We start from the raw sequence: 13,735 nt of genomic DNA on the forward strand, positions 1-13,735 counted from the left end.
TACGTCACTGCGTAAATGACAACAAGTATTATAGATACAATGTGATGATGAGTTTCACGCTTGTGAGCAAAGAAAACAACTTCGATACATAAATCGCGCATTATTTTCAAATTACTTCGCTATCTTTGCAAGTAAATAAGTTCGACGCTTAATTAGATGATTGTTCGAGGTGATTCGTCTTTCACGGATATCGCTGATGAAACGTAGAAAAATTTGGATTAAATCAGTTCATTAGAGTATCGCATTATATTGTCTCTTCGTATAGTCTGAGCTAAAAATAACAAACACATGCATATTACAACGTAGTAAAGACTTGAAAAAACGCCTATTTTAAAGAAAAATTCTTGCGGTTAAGAATTTAATTTTTTCACGAGATTTGTGCGTGTACTTATGTCGCATTAGTCGCATTACTGATGGCTTTACGATGGTACATTTATATGTAGGTATTAGCAAAGGTTCAACGACGTAGTTTTCATAATGGCACAGAGCCATAAAGAAGAAGTGCCTAATTTGTTTAATTCTGTACACACGATTCTTACTTGATTTAGCCATATAATTGATTAATAGGTAGGTACTTAATAAATGAACGAAGAAACCAAAGAAACGAATTGTTTCCCTACCTGCTCAGTGCTCATCTGCCTACTCAGCGGAAATACCTAAACGATAATACGTATCGGAATTTGAAATATTGAGAAAAAAGGGACAACTAGGAACAATCACTGATACGTTTATTGTTGTTAGATTTAATCATTCAATAAATAAGATTACAATACATTATAGGTAGGTAATTAGAAACCACAAAGGATGAGTTGTATTTGAACCTAATTACCAACCATAATGAGCTCCAAACCCTTCAAAAGTCAAATGCGATACAGAAGAAGCATCCGAATACTGATGAGCAACCGGTGCATGAACGGTTGGAACTGGGACAGCTTTCACAGGAGCAGGAGCATGATAATACGAAGGTGCAGGAGCAGCATGATAGACTGTAGGATGATGATGGTACACCGCAGCTGGGGCAGCAGTATAAACTGGAGCCGAATAAGATGCAGGGTATGCAGAATGCGAGTAACTAGGTGCTGTGTAATGGTAATATGGACTGCTGACGTAGGTAGGTTTATGGTAAACTGGGGCAGCATAAGATACTGCAGGAACATGGGTGTACACAACCGCATCGTTGTTGATTCTAGAGTCGTATTTTCGTACGCTGGAATGAGGGGTGTCTACAGCTTTACTGTAAGATGATATTACGGAGTTCCCGTCTAAAGATCTGATGACTGATTGAGATTGAGATGCTACGGCTGGTACAGCAGTTGGGTAATTGTAGGTTGGGGTTACAGATGCTGGTAGTGGTACGTAGGCTGCATAGCTGGTGCAGAGAAGTGCCAAGATGGAGATGAGGTGCTGTAAACAAATGAAATAAATTATGGAAAAATCGATGATAATGTGGATGTGCTTTTAAAAAAATGAAATGATTTGGTATCGTGAAAAAAAATTATCTATTAATGATAAAACGGAAATTTTTTATTGAAATGTTGAAAAATGACAGAATGTTCCAATGTTCGCATTCAGGATAAGAAAAAAAACGGAAAGTAGAAAAAATAATATTTACCTACCTACCTATATAAAAACGTGATGAATTAAAAAGCAAAAAATCTGATAAAATAATCACGAAAATTACGTTGAAATATCAAAACTGAATTGGAGTGTTTTTCTGATAGGTGGGTCATTCCATGTCAACTCAACCAAAAAAAGGCGATTTTGAAAATCATGTCTTTTGATTTCGCTCAATTTTTTTTTACAATATACACCCACACAGTAAGTAAGTACCCTGCAATTAGTTTGGTCTTTAAATCAGTTTTGATCAAAGTATCATCGTTTTGGAGAATTGGACTGCTGAAGTTGAGTACCTCGAGACAATGTGAAAATAATGGAAGGCCCCCCACCCGCGCCCCAAGGGGGCTGGAACCACACTAATTGCGGGGTTCTTACTTATTGGGTGGGTATATATTGTAAAAAAAATTTGAGCGAAATTGAAAGACATGACTCAAAAACGTTGGTTGAGTTGACATGGAGTGATCCGATTATTGTCGAAGATCTTGGGGAAAAAATTGCGTTTTCTTAGTAGGATCCCCTTTTGAGTAGGTTTTAAAATTTTGAAGTTTTATAAGAAAATTTTATTCATTTTTTGAAAGGAATTTTTTTGCTTCTACACATATTATTATCATTAGACAGTAATTTTTTTTTAAATCATTTTTTCACTTCATACCTACCTATAATGTGTTAAAAAGTTTGAAAACATTGAAAAATCAAAAAAAAAACATCTAGAAAAAAACTGGACCTATTTGAAAAAACTTTATAAGATATGCTGAGAACAAGTCACAACTAAATTTTTAGCTGCCCAATCTGGAGAACTTTTAAAATTTTGGAGAAATTAAAAATTGCGCTAGAGGCTCTAAAATGGCTCGAAATTGAGGAAATTATCTTTGGAGGGGGGGGGGGTAAATTTGGTTCGGAAGAGTTGATACCTATTATTGTAGTTTCAGGAGTAGGCTAATTTCGATTATTTTTACCAAATAAGTAGGTATGGATTAAAAAAAAAACATGAATTAAATCGCCGAAAATATATATTTTGATGAATTTTAAATTTTCAAAAATGGCAAAAAATCGAAAAATTATGCAAACAATTAAAATTTTGGTTATGGAGGTTTCAGAACATACGCTTTTCAAAAATCACGCCCCCGTTACAGGAACAGGTCAGATGATACTAAACTGATTTTCAAACTTAAATTCTAAGAACTAACGTGATTTTTTTCAAAATTTCAAAATTTGCATCAAGAAAGTTTTTTTTTAAAGGTAGATTTTATGTAGTGTAGGTAGAGGTACTTGGTTCGTCAAAAATTTCAAAACTTTCTAAATTACCTCGCTCAAGTTTTCAGTTTTTATACCCATAAATTACCTATAGCTGGGTTTCAATATTTTTCACGATTTGAGAATCTCATGACAAAAGAAAAAAAATCAGTATTGTTGTGTTTAACTTTTTCGTGTTGCTTTAAACTGTCATAAACATGTTTAAAATACTGGCAGAAAAAAAACAAATTTTTGTTTACTTAAAAGATGTTATTAGTTTTTTTTTTTTTTTAAATCATCAAAAACTAGTTTTTCAGAACATTTTTTGTTTGTTTTCTGTGTTTACAAAATACTTCAAAATTTGAACTTTCTTTTGATTTTTATAAAATTTTCCACAAAAGTTTTTCTTTTTTCATTTTTTGAGGGTCTCGAACATTTTTATTTTAAACCTAAATATGCCATTTTCAAACATTTTTATTCGTTGAAAATATCGGTAGAATTGAAAAATATTTCAGATGACAACACTTTTATGATAAGTGAGTAGATTCTTGTAGTTAGGTAGGTATATTGAAAACGAATTGTTTAAATTCAATTTTGAACCTGCTAAACTACGTGGTCTATATGTATGCATAAAGTGTGTAGGTAACGTTGTAAAAAAAATTTCAAAAAATTCAATTTGATACAAGATTTGAAGATTCTATTATAATTTCCTATCTTAGATAAGATTTTGAGTATAATAATTTATACGAATTATTTCGAAACTTATTTTTATCTATTCGTACCAGTCAAGTTAGATTAGAAAATTGGTATCATGTTGCTCCAAAATATTTTCCAAAGATTTATGTAAAGTCATTTAGAGGTGAGCTCTTTCAATATGTCTTTAAAAGTTAAACTTTTTTGAAAAAACCATTCTCTTCAGTTCAAATTTAAAAAATTTTCTTCTTGAATTGCAACTTTTACTCGTATGTACCTCCTTTCCCTATTTCCTATATGCATGGGATGATTCAAACTGGGTAAATTTTACCATTCGGTACAGAATGATTGGATAACGACGATAAGCTATCAGTATAGATAAGTGGATCTAAAAGTAGGTAAATATGAGAACGAACTTACCAAAAAAGTCATCATTTTTTTCAGCGATGTTATCACAAGTATCTAAATATCCGCCTACTTATCGCACTTCACAAAGATACAAACTGTGTAAAAGCCATCGTGATAGATCATATTTATAGCCGATTGCTCTAATTCACAACATGACATCACCATCTGTCATTTTTTTTCTACAAAAAGGGATCATGAGACATATTACAACGCAAACTAGCTGTTGCCTAGGTAGGTAGGTAGAGGTACCCAGCCTACGTTGCCGGAGGCGTTTATAACACCCGCTATACCATATATTGTAAAAAATTACGTAAACCTGTGCCCATATCAATCATTGATATTCTTGACTTTTGTGATCTATTGTTATAAGTGGCACAATTCACTTTCAATTTACTCTTAATTAGACAATTAATATTGCCAACGATTTAGTTTAAGCCTATAAGTACCTATATACCTTTATACCTACTACATACATTGCAAGTAGATGTATGTATACGTATAGTTTTCGAATTCTCGAAGGCGGTCGTAGAAATTACGTGTTTTAAAAGTTGAAAAGAACATCTATTACGATACGGTCATTGTATTCTTAATTAGATTAAACAGATTTATCGGAGAGAAAAAGAGAAGATATATCGTTGCGTTCTTTTTCTAATATACTTTAAGGCGGCTGTAGCTGTAGGGCTAATGGTGGAAATAGGTTATATGCTTAGGCTTTTATCAAGTTCAAAGTAGATTTTACAATGACATGATCTGCTGAAATGTTTACGTTATTTTATTTATCATTTTTATTGTGAAGTGTGTTTATATTGAATTACAATAAGAGCTTCTCAAGTAAGAATCAACGTATCAAAAGCGATACTCGAAGGAGTCATTGTTATTTGCGTAGATCGGAAATTGCGTCGGAATGAGCTACGAAGGAGTGAGAGGGTAAGAATACCTTGTACCTGAGCTCGTACCTATCTAGCTCAATCTATGTACTTACTCTGCGTACGTGTGAGTAATTATCAGTTGGGTATTTAACAGAAAAATTTTCACAACGACCCCGAAAATTAGGAAATCCGTTTACTCCACGCTGAGAAAGCCCTGGACGATGTAATACTGTATAGGTAATCGAATCAAAGAAAGAGTTACCTACCAGACACTTTGTTCCTATGATTAGCTTTATTCGATGACTACCGTTTTTAAAAAATTAAATCAATTATTCTTTCTATCACGTTCGGTACCTGCTGTTCGAGATTACGATGAATGACAGTTCGAGAAGGACATATATCTTTGTAATTAACGACTAAAGAAATTCACACTTTATTAACAGCTGACTGGGTAATGGTAAACTTTTTCTGCAAGAATTACCTACAATTTATCTAATTGGTGTATGCTGCGTCATTTCGATCTGAAAAACTAAACTGAACTTGAGAGAGATTATCTGATGAAATGTTTATTCAATGAATTCAAAATTACCAACACCATACCCAAGTAATGAAACTCTAATAGGTAAATGGTACAATTATACTGCCAAGGTCATTCGAAAATATGACCCTCGTGTACGTGAATTTGTACATACAAAATAAACAAAATGCGTTCGAGCGAACAAAATGCCCATCAGAGAAGTCCGAATGGCTGGAACACTCCCTTTGGAAATGATACCTTTATAAATAACGATCATTTTCGTATTCGGAACATAGATTGTGGTTAACGTTGGTGCTACAAAACTATTGCGCGTATTTTTGCTACCAATATCAACTTTATAGAAGGAGAAAAATGGCCCAGGTAAGCATCTACCTACCTAAATGATAAGTACACTTTACTCGGTAGTCGGTTGCATAGACTTTAGACTTGCAGATGATTAACACTTTTGCATGTACGTATTACGTACGATTGATTTCAGATTAATACGTGCTGTTTATTTTTGATCATCTCGATGATATCTGGTGGTTATTCAGCTTATATACCATTACCTGTGTACACTTATCATCACGGCGATGTTTCATCTTACCCTTCGCCTCATCATACGCCGGCCATTACTTCTACATCTTCGAATATTCTAAGAACACCCGGTAATCTGGGCCAAATTTCTACCTATCATAAAAGCATAGATACGCCATTCTCGAGCGTGAGAAAATCCGACGTTAGGGTGAGTAACGATGCCTTGACGTATGCAACCTATCCAGCTTCTGGAGCTCTTCATGTCGCCTCTCCTGTACATCTCCCTGCTCATCCTGTGCATGCTGTTCATGCACCGGTAGCAATAGCGTATTCGGCAGCTCCGGCCGTTGCTCATTTAACTTTTGATGGATTTGGAACTCATTATGCTTGGTAATTTTTTAGATATTTGTGTACGTGATTGGCTGACGATATTTGATATTAATTTATTTGATCGTGATGTTTAATGAATAAATTTTTTTAAGTGCAATATCGTTTTGGTTTCCTGTTTAATTTATTGTTTGGATCCAGATGAATTTAGTTCGTTGGTTGTTTTGAATTTAGAAATATTAGAGTCAAGTTCTGCATTAGCAGAGGATGATGTTTTTGAATGGTAATTGGTAATATTGCTTTCAAGTTCTGAATCTTCAATCAGAAAGAACGAACAAAAAATCGATTATTTACGAAGAAAACGTTGATTAGGTATTACCTATTTTATTTCAGTTCAGTAATTTTCATTACTAGTACCAGCTATAAAAATATCCACTCTAAAAATAGGTACGAGTAATAGGAAAAAAACAAGTATTCGATTTGAAATCTATTTATTAAAAAGTACACTTAAAAAGCTCATTAGATGAATACGATCACATCGTTTCTATACAATCATATTTGAATTGAAATAAATAATATGTACTGAAAATATCTCATCGAAAGATAAACACCTACCTATGCACATCAATGATAAATATTATTAGCATAATTTGCGCCATATGGCGGTGGTTGATATCTAAACAACGAGTTACTAGGTTTAGCTAAAATTTGAGAATCTAAAAATGGATCAGGTTTACTGGGATAAAACAACAAAGGTTTAGTGTTCCTGAAAGCTGGAGCATGGTAATCGCAATCTGGAACGTATGGATTTCTGGCAAACTTCTGAGGATAAGTTAAAGGATAATGTGGTTCGTACAAGGGTTGATTTGGGTAAGCTGGAAGACCACCGTAAGGAGACTGACCAAGATATCCGGGTTGCTCATAAGGAGACGGTTGCTGATTGTAAGGACTGCTTAAAGATGGGAAAAATGGAAAACGATGTAGTAAAAATTGCTTTCCGCTGACAGGACTGGGAGAAGTGAGTGATTCGGCGTATTGGTTACTCGGTGTGAATATTGGTTCGAAGAATTGTCTCGAGTATGGGTATTGATTTGGAAGTTTGTAATCTGCCGATGGTTCGACGGTGCTTGGAGATGCGTAGTTGGGTTCGGTTACCGGATTTGTGTATGGAGATGAAGTCGAAGCTACTGAGATTCCGGCCACGGCGTGCATAAATGCGCAAATGCTTGCCAATTGTAAATACATCTGGAAGTGAAATGATAATATTAAAAATATCGAATCGTGTTTTCAAAATTATCTAATGTAGGAATATCGTGTATTGGAACCAAGTCAGCAGAAGAAAACGCTAGGAAGGAAATCAAAAAAATCAATTTTGATATTATGAGGTAGGTACTTGAAGATGAACCAAACAAGTTCCAAGGAAAAACTGTGCAAGTACCTACCCAAGTATCTTCGAAATTGGAAAGCAGCTTGAGAGTGAATTTTATATACTCTACATGACAAAAAATTTTAAAAGACCGAATAAGATATAAGGTCAATTGACGACACACAAAATAAGTCGTACATGCCCTTGACCCAATACCTACCTATTTCTATTTAGTAAATTCCAAACACAAATTCGCTCATTCAAAGATCTTTCAATATCAACGATATCATCTAATTTCATGGAAGAATGGAAAAACCTTTTTTTTTTTCATTTAATTTTAAATAGACACGTATTAAACTTGAGGAGCTCATTGCAAAAGTAGCCCTTGTCACATGAACTTTTAGACCCTTTTTACTCGATTGCACCTATTGCCAACTGCGGAGATCATGTTGTAATGATGAAATGACCGTCAAGTTGGTCTACCCTGAGTAGCCCTGAGAGGAATTGCTTTATAGAGTTTACATTCGAGATACTGGGTACGCTCAAGGGAGAGCTTTGGAGATTGCATAGGTTCATGTGACAAGGGCTACTTTTGCAATGAGCTCCTCACTTCTTCTTATCGCTTCTCATTCGAATAATTATTCATGATCACGAGAAAATGATTTTCATGTTTTTATTTTCCACCAGAATCAAACTTGAAATAATTGAATTTGTATCAGAGAAGCTTTTCAATGTTTATAAAAAATTGAAAAATCATTTAAAAATAAATTGGTGTTTTTTTATGGTTTTGAAAAATTTCAGCTTTAAAAAACACTCACGCATTTAGCGTTAGAAGACCGACTTTTCCCTAAATAAAAATATTTTACGAACGAATTGATTCGTTTTTTTGAAACACTTGTACAGCAATTATTGATCCAATGATCTGTTTACAGTCGAATAGAATTGATTTCTAAGTGAATCATTCGCGAATGAATTGATTCGTATAAGTGACTCGTTCGAAAACGAATCGATTCATTTACTCAATTTTTGATGAATCATTCGCGAACGAATTGATTCGTATAAGTGACTCGTTCGCGAACGAACCGATTCGTATAAGTGACTCGTTCGTGAACGAATCGATTCATTTACTCAATTTTTGATGAATCATTCGCGAACGAATTGATTCGTATGTGTGACTGGTTCGGCCATTTTTAAGGGCAGATTTAAGATTTAATTTTCCAAGAACTTGAGAAAAAAAAAAAACATCTTGCGCAGTAGGCAAGATTAACCGACTTTGCTCTGTTATACAGGAAAATAAACAAATTTACCGAAAATTTACGGATTTACCAAAATTTACGGATTTACCAAAATTTACCAATTTACCAAAATTTACCGAAATTTACCAATTTACCAATTTAGCGAAATTTAGCTATTTACCAAAATTTAGCTATTTACCGAAATTTACCAATTTACCAAAATTTACCAATTTACCAAAATTAACCAATTTACCAAAATTTACCAATTTACCAAAATTTACCAATTTACCAACATTTACCAATTTACCAAAATTCACGAATTTACCAAAAATTACCCCAGCAATTTACTAACATTTATCTCAGTAATTTACCAGACATTACCCACTAATTTACCAATTTTACCGACTTTTTCCATTTTACCAAAAATTACCTTAACAATTTACCAACATTCGCCTCAGTAATTTACCAGACATTTTCTCACTAATTTACCAATTTTTTACCGAATTTTAATTACCCCAGTAATTTACTGCCAAACGTTTTTACCAATTTACCAAAAATTACCTAAGCAATTTACCAAAATTTTCGACCAACTTTAATTACGAGTAATTCACCAAAAATAACTAATCATTTTATTTACTAAAAATTACTATTAATTCACCAAAAAAAAAAATATCAAAATTTACTGGCTATTTACCAAAAACTTTGTTTTTTGTTAAAACAAAAATTACACTAGAAATTTTTGAAAAATTTTGATTTTTTATGGCAAAAAAATTTTGGACGGATAAAATTAACAAAAAAATTATCAAAAAAATCAACAAAAAATTTTCTCCTCTTGACTCGCGCGGGATTCGAACACCCGACCTCCGGCGCACCAATCTGCAACCTACACACCCTAACCACCACGTCTGTTTGTTGGGGGTGAGCCGTTTGCGAGATATAAGGGTTTACACAAATTTCTGCTTATCCATAACGTTGAAACACACTTAAACGTTCATATCTCGTAAACGGCTGAACTGATTTCGACCAAATTAAAAATTTCTCTAGTTCAGTATCAAAGCAATATTTTGGCATCATCAGTTTCGACTTAAAGTTCGGAGCTTTTGAGTTCAGCGTGACACAAATTTATACATAAATTGATATATATACCTATATATATATATATATATAAACTTCTCTCGTTTTGCGTCATACGTCTTATCGTGATCAGCACACTTCAATTCGTCAAGAAAATCCACCCCCATCCAAATCCGCAACCATCATGACAAATACAATACCTTACTTTTCCGTTTCACGGCAAAGTCGGTAATAAAAAATCGCATTTAATTTTCATGCATCCCCTTCCACTCCTAGCTGTTGCAAAATCTGCAACAAAAAATGTATATGATAAGAATTGAAAATTTTAAAAATAATTTCTGATATGTAATGTGGAGGGCCTTTGGACCTATAATCAGTTTCAAATCATTAAAAAAGAAAAATTTCTAAAATTAAGAAATTCCTAAATAATTTTTGTAATTTTTCAATATCTAAACGTGCTGAAAAAAATCCAGCTTCTCTCTCTCGTATGTTACTAACTGATGTTTTCACATAAAAATGCTATTGGTTCTCGTTTATGGGTCACTTTTATTGATGTTCTTTTATTAATTTTAAAAAATTGCATTTTTTAAATTTTTTTTAAATTTTAAATTAAAATTGAGGATATTAATTTTGAGAAAAATTTACTAGGTAAGAACATTGAATTTTTCCCAATTTCGAAAAAAAAATGTAAAGATGAAAGTTGACGATGAGAAATTGTGATTGAAAGATTTTTTTGAATAAACAGTCTATATTGAAATCATTTTGTAAGAAATTCGTAAGAAATATTTGAATTTGTCATTAAGAAAAATTGGTATTTTTATTCAGAATTTAAAAAAAAGTTTTTAATTATTCTAAACCATTTTTTTCCCAGAAATTTGATAAAATTTTTCATAAAAGTTGACGAATTTTGAAAATGAGACTAAAAAAGTAATAAAATTTTTGAAAAAATAATTTAAAATAACACCATTACTTATTATTACTGATATTAGAATTATAAACGACGTTTAGATGCATAAGTTCAAGTTCTTTTCCATTAAATAAGTACAAGTAGGTACCCAAGTATCAAGAAAATTCATCTATCAATTAATGGATCATATCTATGAAGTCTCAAACTCACACAATACATTTTGTAAACGAGAAATAACTTCAATCATTAATTAAGTAATCACGCCATATTTCAAACAACGTAAAATATGGAAATATTGTTTGGAACCTACTTATCTAGATTGATCATACATGCATCACAATTCACACCATTACCCAACTACCCTATGAAGAAATAACCCATAAATTTGCGCATCATTAATTTCCTCGATCTATACACAATTGTCAGCTGGAGGTGTAAATTAGAATACGATTACGAATCTTCTTACGATCACACATTTTTCTCATATTAACTATCAAAGACGATGCGAACACTTCCCAAAATTCTTATCTATCGCATTATTACGTTTTTATTTTACACGCATTGTACAATGTAACCAAACCGCGTACCCTAATCAAAGTATATAGGTACACGATGTTGTAATAATAAATTCATTTCTTATCGTTGGACACTATCAAACTTAAACTCGTCTAAAAAGTTAATTGTCGGTGAATAAAATAAGTGCGATGCTTAACTTATGTCTGCGCGGGAGTAATTAATGATGAAAACCCGGCGATAATTACCTGCTGAGTGGTTCACAATATTTAGATACTTTCGATGAAATCGTTCCGGAGACGAAGCTGAATTTCTTTATCGTCTCATCGTAATTCTTATTATACATCTACATCTCGTTTATGGTTTCAAGTACCTACTACAGTTTTGTAGGTGTGTAAATTATGGAATAATTCGACACACAAAGAAGTGCTAAAGTCATTACCCTGGTATTTCTGATTGTCAAGTTCAAGACCCACCTCAAATGACCGTCATATCTTTCTAAATAGGTACTAAATATGATTAATAGATTTCGAGTCGTGTGTTTTATTTTAAATGATTAGCTACGGTGTTTTTATATTAGAGGTACTATGTAACTTTCCAACAAGATGATGATTATTTCATCATTCTAATAAGTTTCCTCGTTATAATTATTATGGATAAATTCATATATCCTCCGAAGATATTCAAAATATGATACTATGATAGGAAATACCTAAGTACTTGGGTATGTTGAAATGAAATATTCTTTTTTCACGTTTAATGGCAACAGTTCCGGTGATTTAGAAACCGAACGTGATGAAATTAAATTATTACGATAAAGAGATAACGATGAAAACAATTTGCAGCATCGAAAAATTTCAATCTCCTGAGACTATCAAAATATGCAATTATTTTGCCATATATCGAGAAATGGTATCAGTATTTACACAACAAGGGTTCTTTGATTTTCCAATATTATGCAAGTACATAGTTGTTAAATGATCATTGTTTTTTTTGTTTTTTTTTAAATTTTAATTGGATTTTTTAAAGAAAGATCTGTTACATTACCTATCTAATTCCTAATTTCCATTACATTAATTTTCATTCAATTTGTTTTTAAAATTATATTGGAGAATATCTTTCAACGAAAGAAATTATTCAAAATTTGTAAAAAAAAAAAAAAAAAAAAAATACAACATCTGAAAAGTTTATTGAAATGATGGCAAGTTTTTTGATTACTTGATAGTGAAACTTATCTCTGAAAAAAGTTGATAATTTATTTAACTGATCAAAGAGATAACGTTGTAGGTAGTAGGTACCTACATATATATTTTTTTAATCGCCAAAAACGAAATCGTGGCAGCAAATTGCCTCATCATAATCTAATGAAAATCTCATTTGGATATGAGTAAGAAAAGGTATTAAAAATTTTATAAACCATTTCAAGTTAGGGTTTATTAGTCTTCAGATATCAATGATGATTAAATTTCAACGGAAAAAATATTTCGAGTTATCAAATATCAATATTTTTAAATTGAAATGTGTTTACAATGTTGTTACCGGTTAGTTTCATGCTCGATTAAAAAATAAATAAACAAACCATAAATATGTAGACATAATCAACAATAACTTAAATTTTATCTATTTAAAATTTTAAAATAAAATAAGTAAGTACTCACCTTGTCAAGCTTGAAAATTAGACACTACACTCTAAAACGAACTATAAACTAATATTATACTAATAAAGCGGTCGTAATATCTCTCGAATAAGACTTCTCAACACATAGTGAGAATTGAGAACTCAAGATGAACACTTTGTCGTTGCAAGAACTTGACTAATCTTCACCATTGAGGATTATCACAATTTATATTAATTAAACGACCACACGACACACGGCTAGAAAAAAGAATCCATTGTAGTAGAGGTTAATTTCGCCGTTTCGAGGGATATAATGCATAATAGATCCGCAGGTATTACTCGCAGACCCCATGATGTGAATAATTGTCTAGCCAAATAATAGAAAATTAATAATATCCAACGGAGAATATGTAGCGACTGCATTTTAAATCTTTTAATACTAACTTGTAACCGATGTCAGAATTTCGGCACTTATTATCTAATATTTACTGCAAGGTATCATCCTAATATGGATCAAATTATGTAAGATTGGTCCTCATTTGACGCTTTAATTAATTGTTTTAAGTTTTCGTTTTTTTCTCTCTTTTTATTAGGTACGCTTAATCGTGATTCATATTGGTTGGTATTATAGCGACGCGAGTAAGTAATTGTTCTTTGGAAATTATGCAAGAAAATACCAGTAGTGTGGATAAAACGTAATGTGTCATTTTTCTCGGCAGGGTTTATACTAAAATAGCAGGGTGAAATGATTAATTGAATTTCTATGCGGTTGATCTAGCGATATAAGGTTGTTTTGTTTGATATCTTACGCGTAATGATGG

At 32.2% G+C, this 13,735-nt stretch overlaps 3 protein-coding genes across 3 annotated transcripts; 1 reads left to right on the top strand and 2 right to left on the bottom strand.

The window, feature by feature from the left end:
* Positions 1 to 711: 711 nt before the first annotated feature.
* Positions 712 to 4,120, bottom strand: LOC135843791 (cuticle protein LPCP-23-like). The gene is made up of 2 exons (XM_065361806.1): positions 3,964 to 4,120; positions 712 to 1,404 (listed from the first exon to the last, which is right to left on the bottom strand). The coding sequence occupies exons 1-2, from the start codon at positions 3,976 to 3,978 to the stop codon at positions 826 to 828; spliced, it is 594 nt and encodes a 197-aa protein (XP_065217878.1). The 5' UTR covers positions 3,979 to 4,120; the 3' UTR covers positions 712 to 825.
* Positions 4,121 to 4,750: 630 nt separating this feature from the next.
* On the top strand, positions 4,751 to 6,355 carry LOC135843792 (cuticle protein 67-like). Its single transcript, XM_065361807.1, has 2 exons — positions 4,751 to 5,718; positions 5,837 to 6,355. Exons 1-2 carry the CDS (start codon positions 5,710 to 5,712, stop codon positions 6,266 to 6,268), a joined length of 441 nt encoding a protein of 146 aa, XP_065217879.1. The 5' UTR covers positions 4,751 to 5,709; the 3' UTR covers positions 6,269 to 6,355.
* Positions 6,356 to 6,675: 320 nt separating this feature from the next.
* LOC135843790 (adhesive plaque matrix protein-like) lies at positions 6,676 to 13,137 on the bottom strand. Its single transcript, XM_065361805.1, has 2 exons — positions 12,955 to 13,137; positions 6,676 to 7,446 (listed from the first exon to the last, which is right to left on the bottom strand). Exon 2 carries the CDS (start codon positions 7,444 to 7,446, stop codon positions 6,826 to 6,828), a length of 621 nt encoding a protein of 206 aa, XP_065217877.1. The 5' UTR covers positions 12,955 to 13,137; the 3' UTR covers positions 6,676 to 6,825.
* Positions 13,138 to 13,735: the final 598 nt, after the last annotated feature.

Source organism: Planococcus citri, chromosome 4, assembly GCF_950023065.1.
Source record: "Planococcus citri chromosome 4, ihPlaCitr1.1, whole genome shotgun sequence".
Classification (NCBI taxonomy): domain Eukaryota; kingdom Metazoa; phylum Arthropoda; class Insecta; order Hemiptera; family Pseudococcidae; genus Planococcus; species Planococcus citri.

Bases quoted from the DNA above. Each gene is read 5' to 3' on its own strand.
- LOC135843790 (XM_065361805.1), bottom strand. From the start codon at position 7,446: ATGTATTTACAATTGGCAAGCATTTGCGCATTTATGCACGCCGTGGCC.